This window comes from Bolinopsis microptera, chromosome 11, assembly GCF_026151205.1.
Source record: "Bolinopsis microptera isolate Bmic1 chromosome 11, MBARI_Bmic_1.0, whole genome shotgun sequence".
In the NCBI taxonomy this organism is placed as follows: domain Eukaryota; kingdom Metazoa; phylum Ctenophora; class Tentaculata; order Lobata; family Bolinopsidae; genus Bolinopsis; species Bolinopsis microptera.
Window position 1 is genome coordinate 3,007,411 of NC_087082.1, and position 26,594 is coordinate 3,034,004.

At 38.5% G+C, this 26,594-nt stretch overlaps 3 protein-coding genes across 3 annotated transcripts in view; 1 reads left to right on the plus strand and 2 right to left on the minus strand.

The window, feature by feature from the left end:
• The window catches only part of LOC134823353 (protein RRP5 homolog), a 125,175-nt gene that overhangs the window by 16,767 nt on the left and 81,814 nt on the right, over positions 1-26,594 (plus strand). The window lies entirely within an intron of this gene.
• On the minus strand, positions 2,793-15,087 carry LOC134822705 (homeobox protein engrailed-like ceh-16). Its single transcript, XM_063833903.1, has 5 exons — positions 14,621-15,087; positions 14,292-14,415; positions 5,467-5,573; positions 4,533-4,694; positions 2,793-4,307 (listed from the first exon to the last, which is right to left on the minus strand). The coding sequence occupies exons 1-5, from the start codon at positions 14,777-14,779 to the stop codon at positions 4,110-4,112; spliced, it is 750 nt and encodes a 249-aa protein (XP_063689973.1). The 5' UTR covers positions 14,780-15,087; the 3' UTR covers positions 2,793-4,109.
• LOC134822706 (uncharacterized) lies at positions 16,483-17,393 on the minus strand. The gene is made up of 3 exons (XM_063833904.1): positions 17,180-17,393; positions 16,903-16,959; positions 16,483-16,711 (listed from the first exon to the last, which is right to left on the minus strand). Exons 1-3 carry the CDS (start codon positions 17,382-17,384, stop codon positions 16,506-16,508), a joined length of 468 nt encoding a protein of 155 aa, XP_063689974.1. The 5' UTR covers positions 17,385-17,393; the 3' UTR covers positions 16,483-16,505.

A 26,594-nucleotide genomic window follows, 5' to 3' on the forward strand; every position in this document is an offset into this window, starting at 1 on the left:
ATTGGCCTTGTGGCTCTAAATTTAAGTATAGACTCCCAATATAAGTGGAATATTGGAATGAACATCTCTTGCTGAACCCCAGAATAAATCAGAGTGAGGGTCAGATACTGGATAACATTGATGAAAGAAGCAAAAAATTATTTCCTCGCTACTCAAGCAGAAGCACAGACACCAAGGTTATGTCGCTCCTACATGGCCATGACATCACCTTTGCAGCCTTCCTATCCAGGCAAGGGTGGCCAACAACTGCGACCCTCAGTGTCCAAATTGTAAGGTATTGGACACCAATTATCACAGACTCTTCTACTGTCCACTGTGCAGCTGCTCTTACAGGTAAACCCTGCAGGAGCATATCCCTCATTATACTTCCTACCTTATGACCTTATATGGATGGAGCAGGGACACAGCTTGCATGAACCATGCAAGCGAGAACTCCTCAATATAGTCATCGCTAATTCCCCCTTCCTGTTGGCGCCCCCTCCCCCTTTTGGCGCGCCTCCCTAAAATTTGACAAATTAGGTGATTTTAGAGGATACCCCTGTAAAATCTCTTTTAAAAAAGTGTGTTTTTTTACATTCAAACGATGATTTTGCTCCCCCTAAAATGGCTATAAGCTTATTATATACTTTAAATTCAACAACAATTTAAATATTCAATGTTATTCAAGCATGTCATTTGGAGGATGTTTTCGCTCGCGTGCCAAGCACATTTTCATGCTAGCTTCGCTTCCATATTCAATATTGTTAAGATCGTTACTCTGCAAATATTTACTTGTATTACGTCGTGACCTCCATTGTCGTTTCACTAATAACTAAGTAAACAGCGAAAGCCACGATACAGCCGCGCACTCGTGTGGTAGGTCTTCAACGTGTGACAACAATTTACTTCGCAGAACAACGATGTGAAAAGGTTGAAATCGTTAATTAAGTGTTATAGGTTTATAACTGACCAATTGACGCGCGCCGAGTTGGACTCGTCGACGGTTTAATATTTGAAACAAATATTTTACAATCAGAATCATACGTTAAATTACCTGGGGACAAGCTCAGGCTAATGGCTATCATGTTCACATTGCCATTTGTATACGCGTACTGCGTGACGCGCTTGTTTCACAAGTAGAATATCCTTTGCCGCATTCGGCGGTCGCGCGCTACTGTAATTGCGAGAGGGCTCTGGTTAGAGCAAAAATGACAGGCTGAACGCGGCCCAGTAAACGTTAAATTAATAAGTGTCAATGAATTTGTATCCTGAATTTTTTTTCCCTGCTCTTGCCGAAGGCAAAAAGATCGTAGGGAATAAGTAATCGGGTTTGGATATATGAGGTGGCCCGACGGTCCTGCGATGTCGACAAAAGTCTGCTCCTTCGCAATATAGACCACTCCCCTATAATTATAAGTATAGGAAGCGTCTGTTATGCTGTGCGCGACGCTCGGCATGTGTTAGTTAATTGCAGTATCCAACGCGAATTTCAATTGTCAATTGTCAAACGATGCCGTTCAAATTAAATTAGCCCAAAATTTGTGCGCGGCGTACTAAATATTCGAGTACATGCAATCCTGCACGCGCACAATGACAAATTACGATGAAAATATTGCAACTTTTTAACAACAAAATAATCCAACATCTAATTTTTATCAATCGATAAAATTAACTTTTCGTTGCAAATATTAACGGTTTAAGCAGGGAAAATTAATCGTGCGTGGTGTAACCGCGGCGAAATTCTTGTTACGCATACAGCATATAATAGTCGTTCAGGGCCAGCTAGAGAACGGGTTGAAAAAGTTACGTGACAGTCGAGTGTAGAGTGAATAATCATTATCCAATTAATTCCCTGGTTTCTTTAGTCAGCTTTTAATCTCAAAATAAAATTGTAGGTTTACAACCTACCAGGACGCGCGCCGAGTTGGACTCGTCGACGGAACAGATATTTTACGAGTATCACCCGTTAAAAAAATAAAAGAGATACAAAATAGAAACGTTTGGTTTTCAACAAAATGTTTGTTTCGTAAAACTAAGGTTACCTCTCCAGGAGGAAAATTTAAGACAACGTAGTTGTTGAGCTTTATATTATTATCTCAAAATCTCCAGAAAAGTCTCATTTTGGGCCGATCAAAAGTTTGCAACTTTAACTTTGCGGATTCTTTTCCTCTGATTGGCTGAATTGTGTCACGTGCTGGCTGCTTGAAGATTGGAATGTGGCACGCGTGCAAATCACTTAATGTCGCGCGCGAGGTCAAGCCGTTTGTTTAAATTAAACCACCTCTAGTAACACTAACACCGTCAGCCAGTAACTTTTGCTGGGATTTAGACGAGTATCATTCCTCAACCCAGGGTCAAATGCATTTTATTTGAAAATTGAATTCGCACGGCGCACACAATATGAAACATTTATTTGAGTGAAAAATTTGCAGTGCATGCAGTGATGATAAAAACGATCACCTCACACTCACAGCATACAGACTTTCACAAAATAACGATAAGGGGAATGAATTTGGCTAAACTGATTTTTTTATTAACCGTTAACACTTAACAATCATGAGTCAACGCCAAGATTCTCATAGATTTGGGTGAACTTTCTCATGAAATCCAATTGCTGGACTTGCACTTGGTCAAAAATTATCTCTTACCTCCAGATTCAATTATCAATTATTAGTACAAAATGTTTGACCAATGATTTGTCTCTGACCTCACTTATATTTTGAATTTGAATACTAGTTTTGCAACAATCGTGTTGCAACATCAACGAAACTCATTTCCAGGCATGAGGCAGTGAAGAAGGGAATTAAAACAAGTTTTACGAATGAAAATAAAAGGTTTTTTAAAATTTGTACCAAGTTTACAAAAGTTGCTTTAGTCAAACTGTTGTTGTTCACTAATATGGAGTAGAGTGTAGAGGATGAAAATGTATTATTAAACAGAAAATTAAAATTAGAGACAGATAACACATCATACCAACAAGATTTATTTAAACTTTAAAGCAGTTGAGAATTAACGCATGTCGATTTAAGAGTACGGTTCTACGATCCAGTCATTTTTTATCTACTTCTTTGCCGTGCTCCATAATCAACATGTCGTCAATTCAAAACCACCTTGTATATATTGCCTTAATCGAAAATCTTCTTTTTTAATCTCGTGCAAGCATAGATAATTTAAGCGAGATTTAAGATGTTTTTAATAGCCATAAAAGTCGGGCAAAATCGAGCTCTGTTTAGAACAGAATATGTCGTTCATTATTGATCGGACATCGGAAAAATATCTTTATAAATCATATTTTTGGTTCACTGCTAAGTAATGATTAAGTTGAACATCATCGAACACTTAACGTTTGCCCGAGAATTCCGCTTACGACGAATACTCACGCGTCTAAAATTAAATCGCAGTTCAGAATTTTGTCCTTAATATGTTGCGAAATAAAGAGGCCTCTAAATCTAGGTAAATTACTGCAATTTAATTTTTCAAGGTATAAAATAATTAACTTATCACTAAAATCCTATGTCTAAAGTATAAAATTAAAAGAACAGATAGTAAGTTATCTAAATCAAGATACATCACCGGCAGATCGACATAAAGTTTAATCAAAATCACCAACATGGCAAGTAAAAAAGTAAAAATTAAACTCTGAGGTCAGTAACTGTCGTAGGTTGAAACATGCTACTAATATAAACATCTCTAAGTAAAATCAAACTTCATTATTATTAGCATGCAATCAAATAAAAATGTCTGGATTGTTCATCAGTTTTGAGACAAGGTAGCAAAGTCGCAGTGTTTATGAGGTACAGTTGTAAGGCTAAAGCAGAAAGATCGTTTAAAACTGCCCGAGTGCAAACGTACTCCCCTACGTCACGATCAGGTCGTGGTGAGTTACCAGTGTTGGTTATTTAACAACACTTGCTATAGCAACACTATAGCAACACTATAGCAACGCTATAGCCACACTATAACAACACTATAGCAACACTATAGCAACAATATAGCTAAACTCACACGAGCATGGCCACACAATTGCACGTGCATAACCAAGCTCGGTTGTCATCAAAATACCATCTCAATATCGAAAGCAGAGTTCAACATAACAGCACTGAAGCAGCTTAAATGTGATCAAGAAGAGTTTAGTATCTATGAGTGTTGCGGAATGTTATCTGCTTGTTGTTGCCAGACCCGAAGCCGATGTCGTGGTGACTGTGGTACCCACCCATAGTGGAACCCATGCTGTGGTAAGGAGCTGTTTGGAGGTGCATGTTGTTCCTGTTTGGATGGTTTCCTAGCTTCTTTTCCTTGTTTCGTTTATTCTGGAACCAGTTCTTTACCTGCAAGACACGTTGGTTATTATTTGCAGTAGGGATACTCTAAGTCTAAGTCACGTTATTTATGATCTCATATTCATAGTTTGCCATAAATATTTTAAACATTCGTTCAATAATATCAGAAGTATCACGGTAAATTATCGTACTTATGCAGATTAAGTACACTTTAAAACATGATTAATTAACATATAATAAGGAACCGCGATTAGAAGTAGATTAACCAATTACCTGAGGAACAGACATGTGTAGAGTCTCAGCCAGCACGTTTCTCTCCTCTGTGGTGATGTAGTTATTCCTTCTGTAACACGTGTCCAGGGTAGCGAGCTGGGTTGTGGAGAAAACTGTTTGGGTCTTCCTGGGCTTGGGTTTTCTGGTCGCTTCCACTTGCCCCTACGGAGTAGTTTTTGTTAAATTTCAATATTTACTAAGATGGAAGAACAAGATTCTTTGAAACATACAGATTGCTAAGTTAACGCTTTTCTGTGAAACGATTACCAGTTCTTATTTTATTGATGAAATATTTGAGCATTTCTCAGTAAACACTATTCAATAACTTAAATAGCAGAATTAAGTGGTAAAAGTGGTAAGTAGAAGTGGTGAAAGTGGTAAGTAGAAGTGGTGAAAGTGGTAAGTAGAAGTGGTGAAAGTGGTAAGTAGAAGTGGTAAAATTGGTAAGTAGAAGTGGTGAAAGTGGTCAGTAGAAGTGGTGAAAGTGGTAAGTAGAAGTGGTGAAAGTGGTAAGTAGAAGTGGTGAAAGTGGTAAGTAGAAGTGGTAAAATGGTAAGTAGAAGTGGTGAAAGTGGTCAGTAGAAGTGGTGAAAGTGGTAAGTAGAAGTGCTGAAAGTGGTAAGTAGAAGTGGTGAAAGTGGTAAGTAGAAGTGGTGAAAGTGGTAAGTAGAAGTGGTGAAAGTGGTAAGTAGAAGTGGTAAAAGTGGTAAGTAGAAGTGGTAAAAGTGGTAAGTAGAAGTGGTAAAAGTGGTAAGTAGAAGTGGTGAAAGTGGTAAGTAGAAGTGGTGAAAGTGGTAAGTAGAAGTGGTGAAAGTGGTAAGTAGAAGTGGTGAAAGTGGTCAGTAGAAGTGGTGAAAGTGGTCAGTAGAAGTGGTGAAAGTGGTAAGTAGAAGTGGTGAAAGTGGTAAGTAGAAGTGGTGAAAGTGGTACAAACCTTCTTGTGTTGGGGGATATTCGAGCTCATATTTTGTAGCTCTCTGGAGTTGGGCCACCCTCCCACACTTCTTGACAGACCATTGTTGCTTGGTGGTCGGAATCCCTCTGAGGAGAAAGTTGGTGTTAATTTTACGGGCACTTTTGAAACAGGATTTTGCAAATTTGCAGGGTCAAGATTAATTTGGTCTATTAGCTATTTAAGGGAAGAACTTGCAGACAATTTAATCATGATTATTAATGTATTTAACTGAAAACCCCGTTATGTGGATGTACAATTTGGATGTTAGGCTCGGTGGGTGAGGGTTTTTATTAAAATGTGAGTGACTTTTCATGAAATAGTTTATCTAGTGAGGCATTTTAAACCTAATTTCTATCAAACCCGGAACAAGGAAACCACTCTTATTTTTGGATCAGAACGATTGCCCGATAAATATAACATTTGATCCGGAATATGGTTCAATGGACAGCCCAATCTCTTATCTAAGATTAAATTCCTGCTATGATTCCCAACCCTGTCCTCAGACACTTGAAATTTCTTTGCTACTCAGTTCCCCATCCCGATTGTTTAGTTTGAAACCCAGAATATTTAACCTTAAATTAGCACTTCGTTCAAATCCCTCAACATAGACTCGCACCGTGATTCAGCACACCTTGCACATTTTCAGATATTGTACCGTCACAAGTGGCTAATTTGCTGGGATTGTCTCTGAATCGGGTTCTAATTCTCTGGTAATTTCCCTGGTAAAAATAAATCTCGTGTACCTCTGTCTAAGAAACCACCAGACTTTTCTTACGCTAAGAACTTTGACATCACGGAATGTGTTTAACAATTAGGTTTATCGTGTTTTTGACCAAGTTTAAACTTGAAAATTCCAAGAATTTCTCTCGAAATATGCAATGATGGTTGATGACGGGTGCCACTCTTTTAAGGTTTCCGAATTTAAGATCTAAATAATATGCAGCCTAAAGACTGAAACGGGAAACCTCAGATAAGGAGAGGTAAGCTAACCACAGCGTCATCTTGGTACTCAGCATATGCTTTAGCTGGCTAAGTAGGTGTCCAATTGAAATACTAGTGAGGTCACAGATTAATATCAGTAGCTGTCACCATGTCAGTTACTCTCAGAATAAATTCCCACGAAGGATCAAGCCAGATAATTAACAATAATCGCCCCATTTTAACGAGATACTTGCACATCCAGTCACAGCATCCCGGTGGAGTTACTCAACTCTTTAGGTACCAACTGCGGGTGAGAAGTGTTCCTGCCCCACCCCACGTGACCCCACTCCACGTGACCCTCTACCTACCCTAACAGGGAGGCGGGATGCGTTTAGGGCTAACTTTTCAGGTCGGCTAATCAGTAGGTATTGAGAAATTTAAGTACCTGTTAAATCATTGAATAGCGGAAAAATGCAGCTGGATCACACCTCCCCAGGACAGCTCGGGAGGTAGACCAAGGCACAGCCTAACCACCAATAGCACACCGCCAATTTATTAATCTTATTTGCCGAATATTACAATATTCAAGTAGGGGGAGTAGGAGTTTGGTCTCCTGATAAGAACAAGTCAATTCTCGCGCTGCCGGACCAGGTGCAGGGACCTGTTTACCTTCTCCCATTCATCTCACCGCGTCACGTGGGCCGGATACCAGCTCGTGATTGGTGGGGTCAAGCACGTGGGCTAAATTCTGTGATCTGATTGATTAGACCCGATCATCGGGCAGGGCTATAGATTTATGTCAGCCCTGTGTGCGTATTGCAGGGAATACCTAACGAGTACTGAGTACTATAATGAGGCTAATTTACTCATTTTAACAATTGATAAGGGTCTGTTTGAATCCTTCAATTTTTGGGGAATTGACATCGGAAATTGGGAAATTTCTACACTTCTAGGAATCGTTAAGTTGATCAAGTTATATTGGGTTAATCCAATGGAAGTTCATTAAGCTTTTTAACAGCTGGCACTATCAAAGATAAGGATTTTAACAATTCCAACAGTCGTGAGACTCGAATGAGGAACAGCCTTTTTACCAATCCATTTTAACCACAATGAGATTATCAGAATCTCAAAGAACAGGTCATCTCAACCACGGTCAGTAATTATTGCAATGCATATCTAACGTCAACATACTCAGTACATCACTAATTTACTCCTGCACAATTATTGATAAGGAACTGTTAGAATTTCTCCAATTTTTGGGGAACCAACGTTAGAAATTGGGAATCTTGGTTAAATCATCATCAGAGAATGACCGTATCATACGGTCTAATTCAAAAAATAATTTAAAGGTTGCCTTGACATCACATTGCTAAGTGCAGGTCAATTAAAATACCAATACTAGGCACGACCAGAAGTGAAGTAATCTTCAAAAAGTTGTGCTAGTCATGAACACCCACAATCCGGCTCAATTATGTCGTGAACCGAACAATGTTCATCAGCCCCAATTGCCACCACGGTAGACATACCGTCCATCATCATTAAATTTGTACCTCCAGAATCAGCTTAATAAAACGTCTCTCTCTCTCTCCGATCACGAAAATCAGAAAATATAATTTTATCAGAAAATCAGGAATTCAGGAATACATGGTTTCCAGGAGTCTAACCAATCCATGTGATGTGGCACTCTATACGGCTGTCTAACTTGGCAGTCTAATGGAGTCAATGGAGCACAATAAGTGCTAACAAGATCGGTTCATATCGGCCAGACCATCGACTGGTGGATGGTTAGGCCGACTAGACTCTGTAAAGCATCATTTAAATTATACTGTGAACCTTAATATACGGGGGCACCATTGACCAATTAGGTACTTGAAATTGTTTACATATACAGGGTGGCCCATAAGTGACTACCCACACGCAACCTCTTAATAACTCACGTAATTCGTCTCCAAATTGCACCAAAATTTCAGAGATTATAGATATGGGTCAAACTTAGAATTCCTGAAAGTTTCGTAAGCCACGCCCAATTACAGTGGGCGTGGCGTGACACTCCCTCTTTTTCACTATTGTCTTCATAAAATGAGAACGCTTTAAGCTAAGAACTCAAAATTTTTTGCACACATTTGGCTTGATAATTGAACACTTTTCCAAAAGTTTCAAGTTCATTGGTTAAAATATGGCTGAGTTATGACCATTTTAAAATCCATCGGATATGTGATCCGAGCACTCAGTCAGTGATATTTGCACTCAATTAGTGATCTCGTCACCCAATCTGATCAAGAGTAAGGCGTTAGCGTGTATTAATGAGGTTCATTAGGCTTTGATTGGATACCGATGATGTCTTTGCTAGAAAGGAAAACACAAATTTTTAGGATAAATCAATAAATGAAATCAACTAAATAAAAATTCCCACACAAAAACAATTCAATAATTTCAATTAAGATGTTCAAGGAATGTGTTGGCGAAATCTATCCTCGATTGGAAATGTATATCGAAAATTGTGAATACCTATTCGGGGGATGATGATTGTAAAGTTTGGTGGTATTTTCAAAGTACTCCGACGTTACTGGGAAGAATTGGCACGTGCGTAGGCACCAACTGAATTTAGAATTACGGTTGATTTGCATTCTAAATCATGTCAAAGAGCACGGTCACCCTTAAATTTTAGTATCACGGTCATGAAATTTTCAAGGCAATTTGACTTGTCTACTACTTGAAATGTTATCAGCGACTGAGAGGACGGGAGGTTATTGTTTAGCGACCTTATCTGGCTCTGTTGAGCAGGCCAGCCAGCTTGAACGAGACGTGAGCGTTACAAATGGAATTAGGTTTTTACCTTGTCCCCGCCCTCAACGGACATTGTCCCCCTCAGAGCGAGCACAACCAAACAGGTCATAGATTGGGATCTGATCGTCCAATCACCAGCAGTGTGGAGTATCACGTGGGATTAGCAGGTTTTAGGTATGAAGGGCTGAGACTTCCTGAATTTTAGTATTGGCACTTTATCTACTGTTTAATTTTATCGCCTGTTCCTACAAAAATTCCGAATCTAATTAGTATTTGACCAGTATGTTAATATGATTTACCCTAAATGAATTCATCGAAATGCATTCATCGGTCCCAATTTCCAGCTTTAGAAGATTTAAGGAGCATGGGAATACTTAAGGAACGATGTCTAATGATAAACAGCCATCATCAGGAAGAACCGATAAATCTTGGCACTTGCCATGGGCTGGATATTATATTCCGACTCCGCGATGATAAATCACTAATCCGCGAGAAATTTAGGGGAAATTTTCCCCAGGATCGCTTAACACCCATCCCTGCAGTAAGTGCCACTAATTGAACATACTTGGGTTATTTTCAAATATGAAGATAATTTGAAGAAGATAAAACACCAATAGAGGATGATGAAGATACGAGACGGAGAATGGTAACCGGGAAGTTTGTTAGACGTAGCCAGTAGCCGGCCAATAGCCTGTTGTTCTAATAATAGTACCGCAGTGATCTTTTGCCGTGCGTAGGAGGAGTTGAGAGCAACAATTTGCGGATTTTACTCTAAACCATAATCACGCTATAGACAATCGGCATAAATCCAATAATAAAATTTGGGGAATGGGATGAATAAAAGGTTGGTCTATAAAGAGTTGAGAGAAATTGGGCTGGCTGGCGAGAGGGGAGAAGGGATGAGATCACGTCTCGGCCATGACACGGACCGGAGGACGAAGGATCAGGAGCAGGCTGAGTAGTAGTACTCCTGACAACCACCCTCCTAGCATCACATCAGGCTTCATGCTCCGCTTATCTTAATACTGACAGGGCCATCTCTAGCACATACTTGACATATTTGGGTGCGTATTTTTATCTCCCAATACTTTTGTCCCTTTTTAGAATGCAGGTGAGAATCTGTTGAAAATTAAGGTTGGTTTGATCGCCATCAAGTAAACTCTCGTCTGAAAATTTGGTTACCGAAAATTTGGTTAAGATTCACTAAATGGGCACGAAATTGGTAATAAATAAGGATTGGTTTACAATTAATCGTAATAAATGAGGATTGGTCTGCAAACTAAACTTTTCAGACGGAAGGTAGTATAATCAGATGATGAGAGAAGGTTCATCACCCATTGTATTGGGGCTGTGGGATAATTTTTATTTTCTATAACATTTTATCATTCCTATCTAAACAATCGAATAAGTTTCAAAAATTCCAAGAATTAATTGTCAGGATATATCCTGAAAACATACCGACAAGGATTTTCTTTTGAAAAATTATGATAAGTACTTCCTTACACTATTGGCTTATTGGCTATTAGATATATCCTAGCTTATATTTCGTAATTGATTTAGATGATCAAATATTTCCAGAAATGTCGAAGATATGCTATTTCCGTGAAATATTTCCAGTTTTGATGATGCAACCAGTTATAGACTCTGTTGACATAAAGATCGCGTTTAAAGAAATGTTAAGATGGAATCTTATATCAGGAGACGTAAAGAAGAAAGAGTTGAAATGTTTGGCCCACATTAAGTACGAAATTCTCTACTTCGATATTTAAACTGGTAGAAAGAAAGGGTCGGAGTTTCAGAGTTGAGCTGATTTTGGTTGTAAGGATAGAAATGTCCGTAGATTGGAAGCTGATTATCCAGTCAGTCTGACCTGGACAATGGGTATAGATAGTCAATCAAGGAGGGTGGGGGACGGGTTAATATTACTCGTTCCCACACTAGAAGTAGATCATTGCTCTAACACTGAGTAGTTTGTATTGCAGACAATAGAGCGGAGCACGGAAGTAGTCGGAGTATGTGCTGAAGTTCCGTGTTCAGTGTCCAACCCCCTGTCCAGCCTACCACACCACGTGTTCAGCCTACCACGCCACGTGACTGTCTTCATAGTCACGTGGGTGTTTTCCCGCCAATGGAAGCTAGGCCCATGCCGTCTAAACAGCTAGTACACGACCCGTCCGCGTGATTGTACCGCTAACTGCTCGCCCAACTGACAAATGTGGGTATTGGCATCGTACCCAATCAGGGGGTATATCGAGACAGCAACCAGTCAGCGGTTAGACGGGATAGAGCTCACAGCAGTACTGGTATAACTTATTTGGTAATCTGTGGAGCTCTCTTGACGGAGTGGACAATAGGGCTCGACAGATAGAATAACAATAACCTAGCTCAAGAGAACAGTTGCACGTGTCAAATAGATAGGGTGTATGAAGGGCTACAGGTGATGTAGAAACCACAGTTTTCCTCTTCATACCAACAACAGGTGATGTTTTATCTAGACAAAATCTCCCATCCACACTCCCCACTACCAAACCAAAAGCACACGGGAAATTCTAATATCTGCTGACAAATCAATGGCTATATGAAACTGTAGCCATCCTGCTGCAGAACCTGGCCGACTTTCCAAATGGTTTATTCATCATAACATGAGTATCAGCAAGTTGCCCTACACTGGTGACATGTCTCTGAAGATTGGGTTCCAGTAGTAGTAGTAGAGACTAGAGCTAGAAGTTAGGACCTGGAGGTGGTTTAGGAGCACCATTACCTTTAGTCGACTGTCTGGGAGTTGTGGTGCGGACAGACGTACAGGAGCCTTCAACCGATATTAGCTCCAACCAATGACCAAATAACTCATTAACGCAACCCTTATTCAATTCTTTTTATTGTTGTATTGAAATTTAGTTTAATTCAATCGTACTGCTGGGCAGGCTATAATCTAATGCCAACACCAGGAGACTACACCAGCAGAGGGAGTTAGAGAGGGAGAGAGCTCCTTCTCCCTGGAGTTTAACGACCTGAGTAGCGGTTGTCAGGGGTCGCGTCAAACTCAATAACCCGGCTAGCTCCGTACTCAAGAGGACTCGACACCTGGTCCTCAGCTCTTTAGTCACCCTCTCTAATGAATTGGTAGGAATACAGTTGGAGTATAGGTAGAGAGAATAGATTGTCTGTCGTCATTAGCCCCGGAATAACGTACTCTTCCATTCTTTTCTCTCTCTCTTTCGAGAAGGTATCTAGATGGCAGTGGATCATTGTCCAACCTGTTTCTTCGTCCTTAGTCACTACCTTCACCTCTGGACTGCAGGCCAGACCTTGAAATCTTGTTACAATCATTGGCCAGTGCTATTGTCCATTGTTGGGTCCTCCGAAAAAATAGGTACTTGTTAACATTTCAGTTCTATTAGAGTGGCTGCCGGGTACCTACATTACTCCAGAGTACTGATCCCACGTACTTCCGGGTTCATTCCTTATTACATGCCTCAATAGTCATGAACCCACAACTCTCATCTTCTAATAGTGCTACAAGTACGAGATTATCGGATATTAAGAGTACAGGGTTGATGGAATGTCGGTTTGAAAAACCAGCTAAAAGACACCTTCGTCCATCACAACCACATGAAAATCTGGCGACTATGGATCCGCGCTGATTCACAGGATTGGTACTCTTATCCCATTCCGAGAGAAAATTTACTTAAAAAATACCATTGACTCTTGAAAGGCTTCTCTTAGAATACGAGTGAACTTTAGTATGAAGAGCACTGACCGAACAAGATATTAGATAAACCATTTAAAATTGGGTGATTTGTACCGAGATATTGATAAGAGCCAATTCATTAAGAGGCGACAACGTGGTTCATAGCAAGATCATACTCCTCAATTGTTTCCAATACCTTCATGTATCTAGTGCTAATAATAATCCTATTCCCCCGATTTTCTAATTAAATATTCTCCTTGTTTCGATCAAATAAAGACTGTCGGGATCTATGACGGCTGATGAGGTTATACTCTGAGAATTATCACCTATTTGAGGGTTCTACTAGTACCAACTGGTGCAGAGCTCACTTTCTCAAAAGATGCAAGTTACAGGCCTAGTTTAGTGGATATATTTTCTTAGGAGTGCTCCTGGAATCAACAAATTTCTGAATAGAACCACTGCAGTATTGCTATGTCTTTTAAGATGGATGGTTAAAATATCTTGATTTGAACGCCAATTGTGGGAGAAATTGTGAGAATTGTCAACGGTACGTTTTGATCATCCAATAAAAAGTTTATAATGTGAGGCTTTTAATTGTTTTTGCCAAAATGGACTATAATAATCTTATCAACAAAATTTCGTCGCCAGAGTGTGCCTCAATAGAATATCTTAAAATATTTTGTATTTTGTTTATCTCTCGGCGGATCAAGGACAAGCCTATATTGCGAGACGTTCCAGATCGTGAGACAAAAATATAGTGCACCAAACTCAATTTCACGACAAATCCAAAATTCAAATTAATCGTTTTCAATAGCAGCAATAGAGCATTCGGTCAATTTTTCGGGGTCTACTTACATAATAAATTGAGTATATCGTTAGGATTTTTACGTTCGTTAGCGATAATCTAATCCATTACAGGAAATCCAGTTTGTTGTGATGAAATGAAATTTCAACTGGTTCTACAATTTCAAATGTGAGGTAATTTCGAACTATTACTTGACGACAAATTAATCTCTTACTCTTAGTCTTATTTCGTTATTGAGTATATTGAGTGCTTTGTAGTCGGTGAATTTTATTGTATCTTATAATTTTGACCGATTCCAGACAACAATAGAATTAAATTAATTGTTTAAACCCACCCACCATAATAGCATTTAGAATGAAATGCCGAGTCCTTTCAGAATGATTACAGAAATTTGTCCTATAGACATAAGAAGCCTCAGATCATATGTTTTGTGAATGACGAAAATATTCTTCACCCACCACATACTGCTAAATGTATCTTCAAAAGTTTCCACCACGGATTGCTACTTAACAAAACAAAAGAACATAACATAAGTACAAAGAAATGATAGCGACAAATGGAATTTAAATTAGGATGAACTTGATTAAGATGCCCACGTACCAGATTTTTGGCTGGAATGCATCATGGTTGGCTTGTCGTTGTACTTGTTGTACATCTTCGATTGGTTAATAAGCCCATGATTTGGCACAGGCATCGTGATTCCAACATTCTTCTTATAGCCATTCTGAAATTTCATATTCATTTTAAATAAAGTGTTTTCAAAAAAATGAAGAAAGAAGAATTAAAATAATACTATAATATTGAAATCTAAACGGCAGCCAAATGCAAAATGTCCAAAAAAACTTCGATCCGGCAATCATAAAATGTATATGCACGATTCTATTATCTATAAGCTATAACAGGAGATATAATTATAACAGCAGACCAACCTTGTAGGAGTCCGAAGAGAAAGACAAGTCAAAAGCGCTATACGGAGCGTGAGTGGCGTGAGAATACAAATTCCTTTGGTAGTTCGATCTCTGGTCTTTCTCTTTCTTCTTGTGAGGAGCTTTCAGAATTTCATCAATGGAGAATCCGCCCATGACCATATTGAAATATTGAAGTAGAGTTTGTCGAGGTTTCAATCAAACGAATGGCAAATGCTCAAGTCAGAAATAAGTTTCTCAGTAGGCCCCGTGAGTTGTATACTCGCGGGGATGAGATGTTACCAAAACCGCGTGATCTGATTGGCGGAGAGCTCCACCAATGAGGTGCGAGAAGGGAGACACGTGACAGGTGCGACACGAGTTCATTAGTGGGGCAGGGTATCGTAGTGCAGCGGACTTGACATGTTGCGTCTCCAGACCGTCTACGATTCACGGCCGGACCGTCCGAACTCTACTGTGCGGTCACGTGCCTGGAAAAAAGAGCTGTTAACCTAATAGAAGTGTGGTTTATAGCCTGAATAAGGCATTCTTGGAGCATTGGCGGAATCAGTATAGATATTGTCTCGAATCAAAACATTCGTCCTGATCGCAGCGTATAGCGACACAGTTTAACGATCCCCAAATTGATAGATTAGTCTCGCTTTAAGAAAATCATGTGTCATGGTCCGTGTTCTTGTGAACGATAAGATAAGTAAAGTTAAGATTACAAATTCTGAGCAGTGAATCCGAATACAATGCTCAAGTACTCATCATTTCAGATCAAGGTTGAGAGATGTTTTCGAGCTGCTCGACATTTTTAGTTTCCTGTACCAATCTTGTCGTGGTACTGGCAAGATGATAAAATGGTAGATTATAAATATTATGTTTTAATGGACCGGATGTAAAAGTTCTTGGCGTACTTTAGATACAATTCCGTTATTGGTATGAAACGTTGGATTTGTTACTGATATATCATTAACAAATACAACATCCAATTAAATGTAAGAATACAAGAAAAACAAATATACTGTAAAACAATTGTAGAAAACCAATGAATTTCAAGTCTTAATTCGATGGTTAACGTAATTATCTGTTCTTCAATAAACTGTAGGGAACCAACAAAAATTGGTTCCTTGCCTACCAGTAGAAATAGGGTTTACGGACAATCCTTAAAATCAACCGGTTTTCGGTAAATTTGTGAGCTGATAAAAACCCAAGGCGGCAAATTCTTAAAACCTCCGGGGTGATTTCCAATTTTAATATTATTTCAATCAAAAATCAATTGACACTGTTGCAAGGTCCGCATTATACCTACTGCTCTCCAAGTCGGCTCACATTGCACTCAATCATTTAAATCACTTCGAATCGCCCTAAAATTAGCAGCTTTTTGAGGAATGTTCGAGATTGATATTAAGATTGAGGAGCTGGTTACCTTGAATGTATGGTAGTTCTGAAAACCTGCATCATGTGATATTGACTACTGAGTACTGACCAACACAAGATATTTACGTCGCGTCAAATGGTATCGTTTACTCAGCGGTTGTTGCCATAGTAACCTGAAGAAAAGGATCACGCCCGCCCTGTTTCGTGTTATCATGGTCCTGGTATTCGAGTATTCGAGGAGTTCACAACGTGAAAATTGCCGTATATGATGGTGGTATCCAGCTTAAGACACAATGTTAACAAATCCTCAGAAACAGTGGCCTTAGAACAAAGAATGAGAGACTCCAGTAAACGCTGTGATGGTATTACTCAGTCACTTTTCAATAGCCTACTTAGTACTTGTTGGCGGAGAAGTAGACATATTGATGATTATATCCCTTAATCAGCACACCAGTCAATGGTAAAATAATTGTCAGGCTCATAATTTAAAGTTATAACCCTTTCTTATCGTCCTGAAACAAAGAGTCTAGCTTGCCTTCTCCATGTCAGTCTCTTTTTCAATATCCAAGCACTTCTCGATGACTGAACACTGTTCGATCATGAAATAGTGTCTGAACTGAAACGCTACCCCCACAAGAACAGACCACCCTCCAACAGCTATAAAACATCTGGAGACGGTCATGTTACCCGTAGCGTAGGAGAAGATTAGTCCCAGACAGGATACCATGACTCCTGAAGGGTGAGGGACCTGTCAAAACTGCGACATTTTAATCTGGAAGTTTGAAATTCCGGGATCCGACTAACTGGAATGCGGAATAGAAACGTAACGGGTAGAAATGTTGAATGGGTCTGGCTAGGGACATCACCGGAATTTCAATACAAATAAAAAGATTATGGAGTGTACGTGTGGGTCGTTACGTTACCTGCAGTGATGAAAACAAGCAGGGGGTAATATCTCTTTCTTCTAAATGCAACACTTTCTGAAATTATTACAATATTTCCATTTCAATATTTCTGTATTAACAATATTTGTATTCCAATTTGATAGGCAACTGTCGCTTATACTAGTATAGATGAATATAAGATTTGCCGTACGAAATAAATAACTTATGGTCTAATCCTTTTTTATCTATCATCTAATTAGTTTTCTTTTATTATGTAATTGTAAGTACTAAAGATGGATAATTGAAACAAACGTACCTTTATCAGAGTTTAACTTCAACAAAACACAGCTGGATGTAACTGTGCCGTCGGCAGGATTGCCGTTTGATTGCAGTTCAGATAGCTTACTTTCTGTTTCATCTGTTTCTTCGTGTCTGTTTGTAGGGTTGGGGGTCAGCTTGAGGGATGAAGCACAACTCTCACTGTTACACCGAGAGCCGACTCTCTCATATTTGTTCGCCATGTTAGATACCTGTGACTGAGAGGGTAACTCTTATTAGATTACAGAACAATCATATAACCTGACAATCAATAATCGGCAACTTTTCTCCACCTTTCCATTTAGTCACATAACTAATTCAATGACCAATATCAACTTAAAATGACACAATTTTTCAGACGACATTTGCATATGTCCGAATATTCTTCCTGGTATAATATAACATTTCTTCAGAACTGAAGATATCGACAACAATGGTTCTGCTCGCTCTCTTTAAGATCAACAAAATACAACAAAACAAAACAACTGACGCAATATACTGATACTGCTGATCTGCGTACCATACAGTTCAGATCTTTCTCTTGACATATAGACATTAGGCCATAGGCCATAGTACAATGTGTAAATTCAGTTTATGTAGATTCGTTGTAAATGCGATTAACATGAAATTACCATTGTGGCTTTAACAAAGGCTTAAATGAGAATACTGACAATTGGTTTGATTAACACAGTCGGCAGACTTATCTTAATTCGACATATAGAACTGTCTATAACAAAACCATGCACGCTTTTTTTCGACTGCGCCCATGGTGCAACTCACATTATAAAATATCTCAGTCTCTCATGATTGACATAAATACAAAAGTATGTGCAAGGTGTATGTTTGTATAAGAGCTGTGAACATACTTAGGGCTTAGTTTTTGAGAAATAGTTTAAGAACTGACTTTAGCATGTGAGCAGCACATAAACTTATTACATCTTCTATAATATAACGATCGCTTTTTTCAAACATGGGGGACGAAATACCAACTACAAACTAGCATTAAAGTGATTGAATCGAGTGGCCACAAAACAGTATTTTCCACAGTAAAAAACCATGAAAAGTCTTTCACAAATCTGAAATTGTGTTCCCATTTTCTTTCTTAAGAAAAATCTGCGATTTTTTATTCAGTCAAATATTGCATAATGCAAACACAGTTTCCCGGGGGAAATTTGTAGACGTTTTTGGGAACTAAAATTGGGTTGAATGCGTACTACTATAAGTATAATTATCCGTGAAAATCTATTGGCCCGGCAGCACATCCATTTAAATAACATTTGTTTATGGAATACCTTGGGCAGCAACATTTTCCTCGTGAAACCAAGCTGTCTTTGACAATTTAACAGGAGTACTATTACTAAAAGTAAAACATTTATACACATAATCAAAACACTTTTCATACTATTACTAATGTGTACTAACAAATAAGTTTAGCAAGCAGAGAGTCTAATAATGACAAGAAGTCAAGAAGTCGTGCTGACTTGGTCACCAGGCTTTTTGTTGGATTGATATAGGCCAAAAAGCAAGTTTATAATCTTTTCTTGTAACTACTATTCATTGAATCTAATCAAATTAGCATTCAAAACAATCTATGCACAGCTTAAAACCCCGATTTACCGCGCCCCGATTCACCGCATACCCCTATAATATCGGGAAATGGCCGCGGTATATCAGGCCGATATACCGCGGCCATTTCCTTTCCCCCAAATAGGGCTAAACATACATAATTTAAAACAAACAAACCCCCCATTTACCTCGGACCCCGATTTACCCTGGATGTTTCCTTTCCACCAAACTCCGCGGTAAATCGGGGTTTTACTGTATATTATAAAATGAACAAAATATAGATTCATAAAAGATGTCTCAAACAATATGGAAATGATTGTCTTTTATTTCTATAATTGTAATATAAGTAACAATTACCTACGCTCTTACGTTATTAACAGAAAAATCGACAAAATAGAACCAGTGGCGTAACGAAAGGCCCTGCTGACCCCGCTGTGCAGGGGGGCGCCGTCTTAGGGGGGCGCCAAATCGTCGTTTGAATGTGGGACAATTTCGAAAACTTAACTAAAGTACTAGCAAAACTGCGCGTTTTGCTCTAGATACACACTTTTTTAGAGATTTTACCGGCGTATTCTTTAAAGTCACCTAATTTGTTCAATTTTAGGGAGGGGCACCAAAAGGGGAGGGGGCGCCAACAGGGGGGCGCTTTTTTCGGCAGGGGGGCGCCAACAGGCATCGTTACGCCACTGAATAGAACATAGAAACGTTCGGAAAATCTGTGATCGAGAATAATCAGAAAACAATATATAAGATTTAGATTTAAGAGCCACAGCTACCTTTACAAAACATGAGCATTAAGCAAGCGAAACAGGTCGCATTTCATTTTTCTCAACTTCGTATTGTTCCGACATAATGCCAATGGACAATAATAATATTTCCCTAGATTGAATGGACTCAGTACCAGTGTTATTTTGAAACTTGTTTCTCAAGAAAATGAATTCTTCACTTCTAGTGTGATAGGCAAGGAATGCCGACAGTATATAATGTTAGTAACAAAATTGCAAAGAAATAAAAGCGGTGCATACTCATTGTTATATAATAGATACGTGGATTACGATTGATTAAGAATTGATGAAGGTATTTTTTACAAAAAACACTGATTGTTACTAATCATAGTTAAGTGGGCATCTTGATGAGAAAGATTAGGTTGGCGAACTTAATGAAGCAAAGTTTAATGAACTCGTGGGTAATCGCATTAGCATTAGTAAGATAAATAAATAATAATAACTGCCTCAATGCCTCATGACTAGAACATAATGTGTCGACTTAAACCAGACGCCAGATAATAGTATGTATAATGTATGTAGGAAATTATGATACAAGTACAATACGGCAACATGACCAAGTAGACGTATATATGACGGTGAAATTTATTGTTTGAGCCAGACACTTTTCATCAGCCATGGCTTTAGAAAGTGTCTGGCTCATAGCAGCGCAATACAAAACAATTCGGCGCAGTCAATAATTGTAATTTTTAATTGTAACATAAGGTTTCTCACGCCGTCAATAGTAAGATAATATCGGCGGATAATAGTTACTCCCGAACAAAAAAACAAGAAGTTTGCCGGCACACTTGAAGATGGGAACAATGGAAACAATATAGAATAATCGCTTTATACTTACCGTCAACTTGCGCCGGGTTATGTTAACAATTTGTGTCGACCGACGTAATTAGCAGGCAGATAGAAACATTCCTTTTGCTCATAATTACCGGATATGATGACAAGTTTTCTACGACATAGATCGAAACCAATGTATGACAACTTGCTAATATGTGATCAACTCGCTGCTTCTACAGGAAAATGATTCGCAATTATTTCCCGATGTTGCAATTAGAGCGGGGGTTGAAATACACGTGAATTACGTACTGTTAACTTATAACGTATGCCGTGTTTACATTTTACAACAGCTGATACCCAACCTAGTGTAGACATGAGCGGACATGTTGACCAGTACAAGTGGAATCCTGGTAGTTGGTAAATGGTAGTGCCAGTGGAGCAGTTAGGCTAATTTATTTACTTCAGTCTAGAGTTGAGATCAAGCTTTAGTGATAGTTCCTACATATCATGTAGAATGAAAAATGATTAATGACTGTCCGACTGAAACAGAGGCCAAAAGTAAAATGCAACATTGCACTCATTATCCTTGTACAGAGTACCGACCACGTCTCTTGTGACTTATATATGAGGCAAGAGAAACACCATCTTAGGACGCGAGGATAGTTAGGACTTAAAAGTAAAACGAACTGTGAAATGCTGTAAAGATTACTAGACCGCATTAAATTAATAGGCGACACCAGCGCCTTCAGAATGAACGAGAAACCCCTGGGGATTGTCTGGGATGAGCCATGAATAAAATATTGCAGTATACTCATATTGAAGATAGTCGCAGTCATGAGTCAATATTGTATTGGTAATTTTAGAGATCACGTACTAATCTACTACTACTACTTTCTTTGTCTCATCAGTTCTGAATTCTGATGATTTTCCGTTTATCAAAGCTTTCTTTGGGAACAGAACTTTGAAAACCTCAATCGTGTCTTGTGCCATCCTCAGTGACTTTGTATGATGGTCATTCAAAAAAATTCAGTCGAAACAGTGAAATTTGGGTCGCGGAAAGCTGAAATTCGAATATGTCCTACCGGCAGGACATATTCAAAATTTTCATTACATCAAAGTTTTCTCCTTATATACTGCTTCCAGTACCTAGATGGCGACTTGTGTCTCTCCCACTGACCTCACTGATTGGTCATGACCGGACAAAATTTCAGTCAAAACTCGAATACTTATTCTAACTAAACGAAAAATACTCGGGTACCTATTCCTAATCGAATACTTGTTCTAACCAATCAAACAGCACATCCCGAATACGTGTTATTACGAAGTGCGGCACAGAATATACAACATCATGACCAGCAATTAAAGATTGCAATAGTCTCAAATTGGAAATGGACTCATTCAACATTGAGTATCCTTTTACAACTGAAAATGTGTCTAACTTTTGTCTTCCTACATGACTACAAATCAGAAGTAACTATACATACCATGTGTAATACATAAGTAAGACCTGAGTAACAATCGCACTTAAATATACAATATTTAAAGTTTGGATCGGAAATGATGAACAGCCCAATTTGCGAGAGATGGAAAAGGTGAACGGCCCTGGCCGAATCATGAGTAGTAGAAGGAAAATTGCTCAAAGAACTAAGAAACTTCAAGATGCATTTCTAATTCTTGCTTTTAATGTAAAGCAAAAGATAGTATAATTGGAGTTTTTGCCATTGTTTTTGCCAGACAGCCAGCTTTCATGCGTATTTTATTCAATGGTTTTGTATCTGAGTTTAAGTATGTAATCACTAGATCTCTAACAAAGGTTGTGCACCAAAATAACTTGCAAGGATCGGTTAATGGGGTTTATCGGAGTCTTAAAATTGGATACAAATCCAGTAAATAGTGTACCTGAAAAGCAGAACCGGTAAGGTTGGATGGAATCAGGAATCATTCATGTTTTTAATTTGCGTTATCACACTTTACCGAGGTTATAGAGCATTGGATCATACTGGAATATGTATTCAAGTACGTTCCATCTTCCGCGGGGATCTTCATTAAACGGTTTATTCTACAGTACGTACCGTTTAGTTAGTGTCATAACTCATAGGCTAAAGGCTTGTTTACATGTTACGTAAGTCAGCATAAGGATTTGGAAAAGCGTGCAATTTCGACTGCAGAAAGGAGGGGGTTTAAAACGACAAAAATGGCTTAAGTTATATGTGAATTCCCTAACAAATTTCAGTTTATAGTTTGCCCAAAATCATGTACCAGCCGCATTTTGTTTAAATAATTAAATCGGTTCCAAATACAACGTCAAAAGCGGACATCCCTGACAGTAGAGTTTAGTAATAGTATCGAATCGATTAATTCCGTCTAATCGTAATAACAAAAGAGTCGAGAAAAGCAATTTAATTCCAAAGAAAAATCGCGTTTAATAAACTAATTCATGGTTACTGGTTCTAAAAATCAAAAAGCATCACTCAGCAGGCATTAGTCAGTTTAGTCTTACTTTCCATTGGAACCATGAGTACACGATGCCGAATGATATTTTCGAATTAAAACTTAGACAATATAGAGTAACTCTGTGACTGGTAGCAGTTAGTCAGCAGTGTGTGCTCAGTTTCTCTTCATTTGAGTACTATCATAATATTATGAGAAGATGGAGATCAAGACGACTAATTTCGTGGTATTGTCTTATAGTGAACAATTACACTTAGTGAATATTAGATAGAATAGCTGTGCAAGTTAAGCAGTTGGCAGCAACAGAAGCTACAGAAGAGTAATGAGCATCACGAACCACGGCATAAGTGTTAACTGTGAAGTAATGGAAAACACGTACACATTTATAAATGCATGGTGTCGACGACCTGGTTCTTGGGTTTACAATTTACATGTAACAATATGCCTCACAGAACCTCACTGTAAATCTAAAATGAGTCTTTATGAAGACATGATCATAAGTGGCGCCAAGGGCCAGATATATATTATATGACTGAGCATTTAAATATAAGTAATATGATAATATTTTAAACGTAAAAATTTACCCAACTCTCTAGTCGATTGTTGATCGTGCAGTCCAATTATATGAAGTTTATAATTACAAGGCTGCCTGGGTATATAATTATACTTATAGCTAGAAAAATTTTTTAAATGCGCGGTTAAATCTGCAGACCAAAATTACACTTGTCAAGTATTTATAACTGATGACAGGTTTAATTTGTCTTTTACAAGTGTAAAAGTGGTAACCTTAAAAAAAGAGGTATAAAAGTAAAAAAGTAAAAAAATGGTAACCTATAAAAAGTGGTAACCGTAAAAAAGTGGTAACCTATAAAAAAACTATTCATATGGAATATTTATAGGACTAATAGTGCCACCAATTACTCCAGAACTATGAAACGTGGTACTTAAAATCACCTACATCAGTTATCAGTCATCAGGGAATCATGAGGACAAACTGTACGGTCCAAGCTGTTAGGCAAAGTCGCGGGGTATAGGTCTCTAGCTTTGATCCGCTCCCACGAAAGGTTTCTTGTTTAGTGTATAATTATCACTGCAAACGCTCGTAATACTTCCATCACGCGATCGTTCCTTGAAAAAATGTAAATGTAAGAAACATAGCTGTTAACTATGTCTATACCTTATCGGACCTTATTTGGACGGACATTACATGAACGGACATAATTATGAACGGACATAAATATGAACGCTCGAAGGCATTCAAAACCATCAAAAATCCGAATTTTTTTCAATTTTTTTGACGTTTTTTAAATTTCAGCAAATGATTTTTAAATCCATTTTTTCTACAGTAAGTAAGAAAAGCAGTCATTGAGCAGTAAAAATGTTAAAATATATGTACATGATCAGTGTCTAATATCACATTTCATCTTTATCAAATGGGTTTTCGTGCATGAAATAGTCCATGCTTTGTGCTTAAAGCATCAGTGATTTCTAGCTTTATGGAAACCTTTTTTATCAAACTACCCCGGTCCTGCATTTCAGTGTTAACTTTTACAAACCATTCGGCGTGATGTGGTTTTATCTTAGACAACTTAAGGTTAACCTTAACATCACGTGGAGCTTTCCTAGCACTGTTCCATTACCTCCCCTGAGTAATATTAACTATAACAACGTCGGACAATGTCCTTGGAAACACGATTTACCGTAATATCTAGAGGCTGGAACAAGTTTGTCATGTTGGCGGGGACTAGTTCATGAACTATATTGTTGAGTGCCATAATTTCGTTGACTTTTTTCCGCCAAGTGACCCTTGAAAACATCATATACTAGTAGAATAGTCTGTGCCTCCGGCAGACCAAGGAGAACCTTTCCGTCCTTAACTTACGGCACAATCAAGTTCTCAAAGTTGTGATCATATTCTGGACAAAAAGTTCGAAATGGAAAAATTTTTGAAAAAATTTCAACGGACTTTAACTTGGACGGACATTAATTGAACGGACTTTATTTGAACGGACATTAAGATGAACGCTAGGGCCTCCAGCGTTCAAGTAATGTCCGTCCAAATAAGGTCCGATAAGGTATGTCTCTTATTGGTCTGATGAGGAACAAGACTATAATTTGGTTGGCTGAAAAATTATAAGTTTAATTAAGCAAACAAGTTACAGAGCAATCCACAGTAAAACATAAAATATAGAGGGTGTTCCTTATCTCAGCTATTAGTAATTTTGATCCGGGCTTGATCATTTCCTGTGATTCCTCACATATACCTCTGTTCCGCTGATATTATCTCTTCCCATCTTGTCAAAGGTCTGGGCTGATGATCACGAGTGTCGGTTGCCGACGAAGCTTTTCGCTACTGAGCTAAGAAATACAATAGATTACAAAAACAATAAAATATGTCGAGGGTTAAGACTTAAGGGGTCATTCTGCATTCATAAATCACATTAATTACGTAATTACTGAGGGGCGTGATCACATCGACGCTTCCTTTGTACTTTGATTGCAATGCGAGCTCGGAAGCGGGGAACCTGCGTTCTGAGCTGTACGTATGACGTATCCCTAAGAAAGAGTTTTGTTTTCGTCTTTATCACTCACAGTGACACAATTTTTAACGGGTGATACTCGTAAAATATCTGTTCCATATATTGGAGGACCGCCGAGTCCAACTCGGCGCGCGTCCTGGTAGGTTGTAAACCTACAACACAATTTATAAAACAGTTGGACCTGGTGTCTTAAATCCTGGGCAACATTTCACAGTTACAAGCTAAGCCATGTTGTTTAAATTCGGCACATGTTATCAAAGGAAAAAACCAGACAAGTCACGAATTTACACGATTACAATTTCTGCTAAATGTTTCTGTGGAACGATCATGCAGGACTTGCAAGCACGAAAAAGAACTGAAGTTAACCAAACCCCTTTAATCATCACAAATGTAGACCGCTTCCGTATACCACGTGACAGAGGTACAGGCACACTGCAGTTATTAAGCACATGTATTGCACAATGTCGGTGTGGTTACCAAGGATGGCATGGTTAGTGGTTACTTGGTACTACGTTCCCAATTAGACAATTGTAAATTATTGAGTGGTGTTGTTCAGTTGTTGTCAGCAGAGGGAATCATGTTTAATTTCTGACCTTAATTTAGAGGGATTCCCTTTCCACTTCCATGTTCCAGAGCCACATTATGTTGTTCACCGTCGTGATACATATTTGATATTGCTACTCTTAGCTTTAGATGAAAACTTCTTCTGTGAGTTGGTCATGTACAAACTAGATATAGCACAATACAAGTCCCAAGTAGATGGTAATGCATGATATGCTTTCAGATCACGGCACATGCACACACAACCGCACAACGCGACTCATGATTATATGATATCGCGCGATCGATCGATCCGGCGCGCCGATTTAAATGAACTACATGCGCGAAAACCAGTTGAGTTTCATTATTTAAATGTCTTTGAATTTGGCGCCTTCCATACCGCACACACGGAGAAGCTTCGACACTGAAGGTGAAAGAGGTCCTGTCCACAATTGACAAACGTTCACTTTTCACAGATGAGTAGAAGAAACGACTAATCCCAAAACGAGCATTACCAAACACCAAAAATAATCGGCCTAGCGGTTCCAAGATAAACATTTCTTTTTCTATTTAATTTTGTTGTTAACAAATTGCACCAACTGTTGTATGTCACAACTACAGACTGATTAATTCTGAATAACAAAAACCCCAACTGTGAGACAAATAACTTTTTTATAACTAGACTAGCTCCGCTATCGTTTTCAAAAATCTTGTTTCCAGTCCACTCAAAAGAATCGTTTCCTTATCTCTTCATTAG

Bases quoted from the DNA above. Each gene is read 5' to 3' on its own strand.
- LOC134822705 (XM_063833903.1), bottom strand. From the start codon at position 14,779: ATGGTCATGGGCGGATTCTCCATTGATGAAATTCTGAAAGCTCCTCAC. The intron at 4,695-5,466 runs GTTTGTACCACT...ACTACTCCGTAG, and splicing joins ATATCCCCCAACACAAGAAG to GGGCAAGTGGAAGCGACCAG. The intron at 4,308-4,532 runs GTAATTGGTTAA...CGTGTCTTGCAG, and splicing joins TACACATGTCTGTTCCTCAG to GTAAAGAACTGGTTCCAGAA.
- LOC134822706 (XM_063833904.1), bottom strand. From the start codon at position 17,384: ATGGCGAACAAATATGAGAGAGTCGGCTCTCGGTGTAACAGTGAGAGT. The intron at 16,960-17,179 runs GTACGTTTGTTT...TAATAATTTCAG, and splicing joins GAAGTTAAACTCTGATAAAG to AAAGTGTTGCATTTAGAAGA. The intron at 16,712-16,902 runs GTAACGTAACGA...CTCACCCTTCAG, and splicing joins GCTTGTTTTCATCACTGCAG to GAGTCATGGTATCCTGTCTG.